Here is a 10,280-nt window from a genome sequence, read left to right on the forward strand (position 1 = left end):
ATATGACATCTATTAAGGAATAATCTAACCGGAACTCCTAAAATGAAACACCCAAAAATAGTAAACTAGGACTCCTAAAGTGGGATGGAGTGAGTAAAAATAGTACTTCCTCCGTCCCTGAAAGTTTGTCTCATTTTTCTTTTTTCGTCTGTCCCACAAAATTTGTCTCATTTCATTTTTTACCATTTTTTTATAGTGAACCTTATATTCCACTAACTCATTCATACTCACATTTTATTATAAAACTAATATATAAAAGTAGGACTCACATTCCACTAACTTTTTCAAACTAACTTTTCATTACATTTCTTAAAACCCGTGTCGGGTCAAAGTGGGACAATATTTGGGGGACGGGGGGAGTACTATCAAAATTGTGATGAAAATGTTAGGGATAATTTGGTCAATTCGTAAATATTGTGAGAGAGCTAATAAGAAAAAACCGATAAAAATTCGAAAATCCCTTTATTCCAAAAAAATTCAAATACTACGATCTCGTATTATTAAAGGTTAGCAAATTTAATCACAAATCCCAGAAGACCTATGAATTGAGTCTCTTTTTCTGGAATCTCTCAAAAAAATATGACTGATTCAGACTTAGAGAAGAATTAAAATAGACACTACATCATCAATGGGTTGTAGCGCAGTTCGCAGAGCGGAGCTGTGATGACCTTGAGGTACGGGTTCAAATCCCACCATATGAATTTGTTTTGGGCCTTTTCTCGAACACAAGGGGATGCGGAAATTGAAGAAATCACAATGCACATATAACTTGAAATTTTGATCTGAACTTATCATACGTCAAAAAAATTTCAAGAGCTCGAACCAAAACAAAATTAAAGCAAATAATTCCCAACACTATTAATCGCTGATTAAAGAAAATTTCAATAAATATTAATTAATTGACCACATGAAGTTAAATCTATGAAAATTGAATTCTCAATTCTCAAACCAATCATATACTCCATCCGTCCCATTAAATATGTAACATTTGGAAATCGGCATGGGTTTTTATGTAATAATGTTTTATGAGTTAACATAGAGAGAGTAAAGTAAGAGAGATGAAAAATAAGAGATAGAGATGTATCTATTTTAGGAAACATTTCTGTCACGACCACAACTCCCTAGTACGAGTGAGCGTAGCTATTCCGTGACTAAAAATAATCTCATAAACCATGGATTTAACATAAGTGAACAATTCAACTCAAGATGATGGTTTCGAAGGCGAACGGGTACATAGTCAAGAGAGAATTAGAGTATTGAGACTAAATTCATAAATCCCTAGAACATAGTTCTATTGCTGTAACACCCCGAGTTTTCGTGCACGGATTTTTGGAGTATAAAAAAATTTTGGACGAAGAGATACTTGGAATCAAAGTGCAAATAAATTTACTTCAAGGATAAAAGTAAATGAAATACTCTTATTAGAAAATTTTGGAACATACATGAGAGTAGTAAAATACAAAACAAACTACACAATTGGATGAATGAAGCTACTAGTAAGGTTCTTATTCAAGCATAGGAGACCCTTCCAAGGAGGGGAATGAAGTAGTAGCTAATCCTACCCTATTGGAATTGTAGTAGCAAAAACTTAGATAAAAGTTAAGGTTGCTTTGGTCAAAGGAGGTACAATAAGAGATCTTCTACCCCTCCTCAATCTTCTCTCCATCTTTCTCGAAAATATGGCCCCATGAAACTCCAAAAGAGGCAGCCCCTAGACCCGCAAATCAACACAAAATTGGGGTTAGAAAAATAGGCACACAAGAAAGGGAGAAGGAGAGGCAAGCTCGATTAAGATGGTGGAAGTATAAGGCAAATAGCACAGCAAAGAGGCTGCAGAATTTGCTGTGAGATCAGCCACAGTTGCCATCCCTAACTTGCACCAATATGGAATCAACAAGGCTGCCACGAGGTAAGGGAATCCAACCACAAAATGGAAACCTCTGATCGAGGCTGGAGAAACTGCCAAGGAGGGGCTGTTTTCTCCCGAGAATTTCACCATTCTAGCATAATCACATAATCACAATACTCAAAATGGAAGCCAACACTGCAGCCTCAAAATAGAAATTGGAGCTCTCCAATGCCTTACACCAATATAGTAGTGAAGCCTTAAGCCCAAAATCAAAAAGAAGAGAGAATCTTTAACCCAAATTAGACACAAAATGCCAAGGAGTTTTGGCTATAAATACCAGCCCCACCACCATCTCCTTCCTCACACCTCTCAACATTTACAAATCACAAGAAGTGCAGCAAGAGAGGAAGGAGTGGCAACGAGCTTAAAGGCAGTCCAGTGTTTGAAGGAGTCACCGAAAATGAGGTAATACACTAGCACCCTCTCTGCATTATTTCGGACATCATACTAGGCCCAAGAACTTAGAAACATGGCTATAGGAACCTCACAACAGTAGCAAACAACATGTAAAACCCCTTCATAGTGAACAAATACCAAAACAATTAGCTTTCTGCAGTAAAGCACCAAGATAGCACAACACCTCCACACTTGTTCATACTTCTCGCTAAGCGCATAAATAAGGAGAGGGGTAGAGGACTTAGCTTAGTAGTGCGTAGGGCCGTCCGACGATCGAATGACGTCAGGGCTTCGACAGGCGGCGACAGGCAGTGACTGCCGCACAAGGCCGCGGCAACCCGACAGACGGGGCAGCGCCGTGGAGGCATTGATCAGTAGCGGCGGCATCGCTGCTGCGAGAGAGAGACGGACGGCAGTGTAGACGACACCAGGCAGCAGCTGCTCGTCCAGGAGTACCTGCAGTGACAGCAGCGGCGGTGGTGCTGCTGCGTCGGATCGAGGAAACGAGCAGCGACTGATATAGACATTGCGACGGATGTCTGCTTGGGAGTTTCGAAATAGAACTCAGATTTCTGATTTGGCGTGGTTGCATCAGAGATAGAAAGAGAGAAGTGAGATACACTGAATTGGGGGAAGATGGGTTTGAGAGAAAAGAAAGATGGAAAAGGAATTTTAGTTCTCCAATTTTAGAGACAAATTGAACAGAGAAGATCATGAGAAGAAGAAAGAGGAATGCGGAAAGGAGATCTCTGTGTTGCCGGCGACTGGGAGGGGACAGCGTCGCTGCTGTCGAGAGAGAAGAGAAGGAGAAATTAAGTTTCTGATTTAGGGATTTTAACTAAAGTTGAGAAGAAAGAGGGAGGAGGATACGATGGAATTAGTAAGCAGAGAGAGATGTTCTTCTCTTGAAATCATTCGGGCCACTTCCTAATTTTATATTAAGAGCCAAAGGAAAATGATTGAAATTGGGAATGTGAATTGAGAAATTTCGGAATAAGGGGTTAAATTCGCCGACCTTTCGCAATTAGGGATTCAATTCGCTGACCTTTCGTAATTTGGGATCGAGGCATGTGTATTCTTCACAGTAAGGGATTTGTGATATTTTATCATATTTATATTCTTTTTTAATATTATTTCCCTCTAATCATTTATCAATTGACTAAATTACCCCTTCAAATTTTATAAATTGCACAACAGAAACGTCGAGAGGTGAGATTGTTGTACCTTTAGTTACTTTTCTCTAATCAGACTTTCAACATAACTTTTTTTCAACTTGTGATCTTTCTCCCATGGTGTTATAGTTTTAGTATTTCAACATTTGTTTTGTGTAAAGCTCTTGTTATTATGCTGGTGACAATTGGCTTCACGGTGCATTTGGAGGAGTCTCAGTATTCATCCTAATGCGAACATTGTCTATGAACTGGACCCTAGATATTCTGTAAATCTCATACATAATAATGCAGTTGGTTTTATCATAGAGTAGTTTTACCCCTGAGCATTTATTGTTTGGATGGATGCAAGTATCTTCTGTTTTCATGTAGATTGTGAATCCTGTGATAGTTTCTTAGTCTTAGACATGGGTCACACAACTTTTTAAAATTGATCTAACTTATCTCTCTTTATTCTGCTGCATCTTTTAGGAAATGAAACATCAAAATGGTCCTAGAGAAAAAGTGAACACTAAGACTGAGAAACAGAATGAACGAACAGTTCTTCCAGATGCACGTCTCCGCCTGCTTAAGGATCAACTTATGCAGGGAAGGATTTATCTTTCCCTCCCAGCAACTAGAAATAATGCTCAGTTTATTAAGGAGATGCGGTTGCGCATCAAGGAAGTTCGACGCGCAATTGGGGATTCCACCAACTATTCCGAGCTGCCGAAGAAGTTAGTTTTATTCACTCTATTAATACTGCCATAGGATTTGAATATCTTGATGCAAAAGATATACTAGTGCTTGCTATAGATGTAGTTGAGGTGACACTAATGGAATTAAGGAACAAACTGGAATCAAATAGAAAACCACCTCAAAAATACAAGTTCACAGGCAATAGCTGCCTGAGCCATATTGCTGATCTAAACTTCAACAATTATTATTCTAATCCCTTAAATGACTACACTCTACTATGCCAATAAGATTTTGGGCTCCTGAAACATATGCTGAACCAATCCCTATATTCTAGGAAATAGGCCTGAAAGCAAAAGCCTGGTTCATACCTAACTCAGTTTCCAAAGATATCCCAAGTCTTGACTTCAAGTAAACAATGTTGCACCCTCATGGAGATACACAGGTTGCACTGCAGCAAGTATAACTGGAAGTCTGGCACTACGTCTACAAGATACACGCTCGGCATCGGAAGACTGGAGAGGCTGTTGTACTTGGTGCTAAAAATTGAAGGGTAATTTAGGCAATTGATAAATGGTTAGAGGGAAATAATATTAAAAAAGAATATAAATAAGATAAAATATCACAAATCCCTTATTGTGAAGAATAAGCATGCCTCGATCCCAAATTACGAAAGGTCAGCGAATTGAATCCCTAATTACGAAAGGTCAGCGAATTTAACCCCTTATTCCGAAATTTCTCGAATTGATTAGGGAAAAGTCACGGTGGAGAAGGAGAGTGTAAGTGGGTCATTTCTTTTGGGCCACTGTAGTAAAAGAATAAATTGGGCCAAGGCCATTAATTAAAAGGAATGGGCCGATGCAAGTATGATAAGAGAAATGAGATGAGACTTTGCTTTAATTGGGCTTGTTGTTTAATTGTGTTTTGGGCCAAGGAAATGAATTGGAAAGAAAGAAGGTTTGGGCCGAGTTCTTAGAAAAGGAGAAGAGCGGTTGGGTCGAATGAAAGTAATTTACGAGGGAGCTTGGGTTACAAACTAATTTGGTTTTGAGCTGGAATTCTAATTAAGTTCTTGGTCTATGATTAATTAGGGGCATGCATTCTAATTCTAATTCTAATTCTAATTAAAGTTTAAGAATTTCTCGAGTCTTGTTAGTAAGTTGTGTTGTTTTCAAAAAGGTTATCTCTGCGAGCTAAGGTCGGAGTCAGGAAAAATCAAGTGTTAAGAAGTTTTAAGCGAACGAGGTGGGCTTTCTGTTAAGATTTCAACTTTTATGAAAAGTATTTTCGTATGCTTCTATTTACGATGCGATGTTAAGTGCTATTTACATAAAGTGAAAGTGATGTGATTTATATGATGTTATGTGTTGCCTTATGAGTGCTTGTGAAGTGTCAGCCTTCGTTGATATTTGTGTTCGGTTCTGACCGATAGAAATGAGTTTTGTTAAAAGTATGTTTACGAGGAAAATGAAGTTTCGGAAGTTTTGAGTTCGGCTTTGACCGATAGAAATGAGTTTTGATCCAAATACGTTTACGAGAAAAAAAGGAAGTTTTGAAGGTTATGTGTTCGGCTTTTGATGAAAGAAAGACGAGTTTATGTAAAAAAACAGTTTTATAGAAAAATAAGGTTTGCAAAGGTTATGTCAAGCCATGTTTTGTTTTGAACGTTGCCTATCCGACTGACTAGCAAGGACGATGTCCCTACTAGACCAGGAGTATCAGTTTTGTGAATTCGGGTTTGTAAGTGGGATGAGCCCATACATTCCGTTTCACCATGAGTTAGTGAATTCGGGTTTGTAAGTGGGAAGAGCCTATACATTCCATTTCACCAGGAGTTAGTGAATTTGGGTTTGTAAGTGGGATAAGCCCATACATTCCGGTTCACCAGGAGTTTCGTGAATTCTGTTAACTAGGAGGTTAGTGGGCTTCTTTTCCCCAGGAGTTAGTCAGATACGACATATGTTCTAGGAAAATAGATCGACATATCGCTTTTTAAAAAGGAAAAAGGAAAATGTTTTAGTGTTCTCGGACCTTTTCCTAAACTCTTTTTAAGGAAACTACTAAGCTTTTGAGGTGGACTCTATTACTTAAACTCTTTTATTTGCAATGATATGTTTATGGTGAGATAAGGGTGGTTTGAATGTTATGTCATGCCGTATTTTATGTTTTGAATTGCCTATCTGATTGTCTACTAGAATAATGTTCTACTAGACTTTGATGGTTAAAGAATTCGGGTCTAACTAGGGTCTAAGCCCTACTTAGGCTAGTGCACTGATGGGGATCGTGAGCCGTCCCTTGGGTCGGCCGGTCCAGTGATCGAGTTTGTGGCCACATTCTCGTTTCACATGATGGTTCAGATATGGTACATGATGGAGGATGATGATGATGGGGGGCTGCGCAGCCATGTTTTATTTATGGAATTGATTTTATTGTTTTTCTCGGCATTTTTAAAGTAAAACCCGAGTTTCACTCAACGAGGGCTTGACATAACTTTATTAATAAAAATGTATTTTGGGCATGAGTTCACTGAGTGCATCAAGTACTCAGCCCCTGCATATGTTTTCCCTATGTGCAGGTTGAGCGTGGATGGGGGACGGAGGATGTTGAGCATTTGACAAAGACAGTATTCAATAAATATTCCGGTTGCTATTATGTCTTCATACATAGTGGTAGCTAACCCTCGACTGCTTCCGCTACGTCAAGTTTTTTTTTTTAAATCTTATGTTCTCTGTATTCTGTTGGACTAGTTTCCTATGAACTTTGTGCTTCGTGATTTCAGACTATATTTTGGTAATAAAGTTGCATCTTTTGATCTACATGTCGTACCACTTGATTGTTTCCCCTTTCTTCCCCGCTTCTTAATTCCCCCATTAGTCGCGAACCACCGTACTTTCTATCCTTAGGAAATGCGGTTGTGACAACCCGAGTCACTAAATTCCTTTCATTTCGTAAAATTGATTACGCAATCACATAAACATAGATACCATATCTGAACGTATGTGAACCGGGAATGTAGCCACATTCCACGACGGTCACTGGACCGGCCAACTCGAAAGCTAGCACACGGTCCCCATATGTGTACACTAGTCCGAGTAGGATTTGCGGCCCTACTAGTACCCGAATTCGATTTAACATGATTAGCATAGCCAATCAGATAGGTAATCGTAAAAGCAAAACATGGCATGACAAACATGTTTAGGAAAAGATTCACATTTTCATACTAAAATCACGTTTTGAAAAGAATGCTCACCTCAAGCTATTCCTTTAGCTGAAAAGTTTCCTTGATTTAGTCCTAAACGTCGTGCGAAGACGTCCCTTTAGGAACATAAAATAATACTTAATCAGGCTTAAGAAGCCAAATGCTTGACATGAATGCACCCTAAATGCATGATCATTTTATTCCTTTTTCCTTAATTCATAAGAAGTCTTTGAGCGTTAATTAAATCGGGTGATTTAATTTATGTGGAGGTTTGCAAATTATCCGCTTAACCAAGAGAGTCTTACCTCCTATGCAAAATTATTCGAGCATTAAAATAAAAACCGAAAATCAAATTTATCATCGTGGAATTAATTAGCGGATTATCAATTACTTGCTCGGGCCAAAAATTTAGGAGGGCCCGCGATTTAGATGAAATTCGTATCCCAACTTTAAATTATTAAAGAGTGGCCCGACTCTATAATTAAATTCTTCCAAGGGCAACCCATTCCTCCTTACAATTAATAAAATAGCCCACTTCTTAAAATAAATCCTTAGAGCATCCACAATGGCGAGCAGGACGGCGTCCGTCCGTGCCAGCGGCATGGAGACGCTGTCCGTCGCTGCGCTCGCGCCGTTGGCACGGCGCTGCTCGATGCATCGAGCACGTCCGTGCCAGCGAGCAGGCGACGTGGCAGCGTGTGATTGGCCAACGACATAGTCGTTGGCAATTAAATTTTTTTTATATTTTTTTAGAATCAGATTTTAATACAAAAATCAGATTAAAAATAAAAAAAATATTTTCCCACTTTTCAAAAAATTATATTCTTTTTCTACCCACTTTTAATTTATTTTTTAATTTTTTTTCCCCAAAAATACACATTTTCATCTATAAATACCCACACTTCCACACCAAAAATTCACACCACACTACACAATTATCATCCAAATTCTCTCATTTCCATTCTCAATTCTCATCAATTTTTTCATTCACTCTTACTCTTACAACAAATCAATGTCCGGCCACGGCGATCACCCCCCGGGCTCCCACGGTTGGAACCCCGATTGGTTCGGTTCACAACCGTTTCCTAGTCAGGAAACGGAATATTCGGCCCCTCCTCAAACCCAAGGTTTGGAAGTTTCTGGTGGCTACCGGCCTTACCCGATCGACGACTAAGATGCCCCTGAAGGGCAATACGGGTGGACACCCAAGCCTAGAGTGAGGTCGAGGTGCCCTTCCAAACTCGGACTACTCCTACTCGCGGTGTCCACACACCGTACACTCCGGCGGTGATGGAGCAATTGTTCAAAGCGTTCTTGGCAATCTCCGAAGATCCGGAGATTGGCACGAACCAATCCGACGATCATTATTGGTGGCGCATCTGTCACCGGTACAATGAAAACCGGCCGGCTGGAACAATCGAGCGCAACGAGAGTATGGTGCGCAACGCCATATACAGAGCCAACGAAGAAATCCAAAAGTTCAAGGGGTATTACCTCTAGGAAGAGCGGTCGGCGGGGAGCGGCTGGAGCGAGGTCGACATCATCAGTTCCGCCTTGTCGACCTACCAATCCATGAACTACAAGCCGTTCAAGTACCTCAACATTTGGCAGGAGACAAGGTCGCATCCGAAGTATAGGGGAGGCGTAATATCCTCCTCTAGCGGCTCCTCCAAACGGTCAAGGTCGGTATCCCTATCCGACGCCGGCTCCGAAGACGTGGCTAGCCAACTTGTCGGAGCTAACTTGGGTAGCCCTGACGCCGGCCCGAGCTGTTCCCAACGTCGACCGCAAGGAAGGAAGAAGGCGGCGGCCAACCGTCGTCGCGCCTCGACTCCATCCGCCTTCGATCCCGAATCCGCCCCTATGTGCCACCTCAACCCCCCTCCAACTCGTTGTGGGGGGTTTTGGCCCAACTCAATTTGGCCGATAGGTCAAATATGACCCCCATGCAACTTCGATCGCATGTGGCGATGATACGGGGTCTCCAAAGAATGTTGGGGGTATTGCCGGATGATGATTAGTCTTCACCGGGGGCATTTTTAGGCTTAAATTGTGTAATTTTATTTTTTAGTAGTTTAATTATGTAATTTTCATTTTTTAGGATTTTTATTATGTAATTTTTATTTTTTAGGATTTTAATTATGTAATTTTTATTTTTTAGGAATTTAATTATGTAATTTTTAATTTTATTGTAATTTATAATATTATTCCAGGTATTTTTAATGAATTTTAATTTTGTGGAAATGTTTTTATTTAAATTGAATAATAGAATGGTGAGACCCTTGTGCACGTCCTTGCGGAAGAGCACGGATGTGAGTGTTGTGCTCTTGCCTAAGAGCTGGCAGAAAAAGTGGAGCCGGGACTACATCTGTGCTCGCTGACAAGAATACGGATGTGGATGCTCTTCTTAGTCCATACATTTACTAAAATGGCTCAAACTAAATAAAAGGATTAGCCCAAAACATCTCCTCCGCTTCCATCTGTCAATTCCTTTCCCCCAATTCATTTCTTCTTCTCAAAACGCAACCCAATCTCATTTCAAATCCCTAATTCATAATGGATCCCCAAATTAGAAAACTGTACAACAGCTTCTTCTCCTTCCCTTCCTCGGCGAAAATTGACGATTCCTCTGCGTCGCCGGTGGTTTCCCGATTGCCGCCTACGGCGCCGGTTCCCTCTCAACTTCCCTATTCACCGAGTTCTCTCCTTCCGTCGAGCTCTCTCAAATTCTCTAGCTCATCGCCCAATTCGAATCCAAAATCAGAATTTGAATCTCTAGAATAGGAGACTCCAATCACTCCCTATTCTCTCCTCATCTCTAAAAAAGAAAATATTTTATTTTAATGAGACAGAGGGAGTATCTGTTTGTGTGCATTAATAATCAACCACTTTTGAAAACTTTTGAATGAATTCCAAAAGTAAACTATTACTC

General features: G+C 40.1%; 1 protein-coding gene across 1 annotated transcript; it reads left to right on the forward strand.

Annotated features, from left to right (window-relative positions):
- The first annotated feature begins 3,948 nt into the window (after positions 1 to 3,948).
- Positions 3,949 to 6,953, forward strand: LOC121800342 (probable galacturonosyltransferase 4). Its single transcript, XM_042199915.1, has 3 exons — positions 3,949 to 4,190; positions 5,329 to 5,394; positions 6,725 to 6,953. The coding sequence occupies exons 1-3, from the start codon at positions 3,949 to 3,951 to the stop codon at positions 6,762 to 6,764; spliced, it is 348 nt and encodes a 115-aa protein (XP_042055849.1). The 3' UTR covers positions 6,765 to 6,953.
- The last annotated feature ends 3,327 nt before the right edge of the window (positions 6,954 to 10,280 follow it).

The sequence above is a fragment of the Salvia splendens genome, chromosome 4, assembly GCF_004379255.2.
Source record: "Salvia splendens isolate huo1 chromosome 4, SspV2, whole genome shotgun sequence".
Classification (NCBI taxonomy): Eukaryota; Viridiplantae; Streptophyta; class Magnoliopsida; order Lamiales; family Lamiaceae; genus Salvia; species Salvia splendens.

Excerpts from the sequence above, each read along its gene's own strand:
- LOC121800342 (XM_042199915.1), top strand. The coding sequence starts at position 3,949 with ATGAAACATCAAAATGGTCCTAGAGAAAAAGTGAACACTAAGACTGAG. Across the intron at positions 4,191-5,328 it reads TATTCCGAGCTGCCGAAGAA|GTTATCTCTGCGAGCTAAGG; the intron begins GTTAGTTTTATT and ends GTTTTCAAAAAG. Across the intron at positions 5,395-6,724 it reads AGAAGTTTTAAGCGAACGAG|GTTGAGCGTGGATGGGGGAC; the intron begins GTGGGCTTTCTG and ends CCCTATGTGCAG.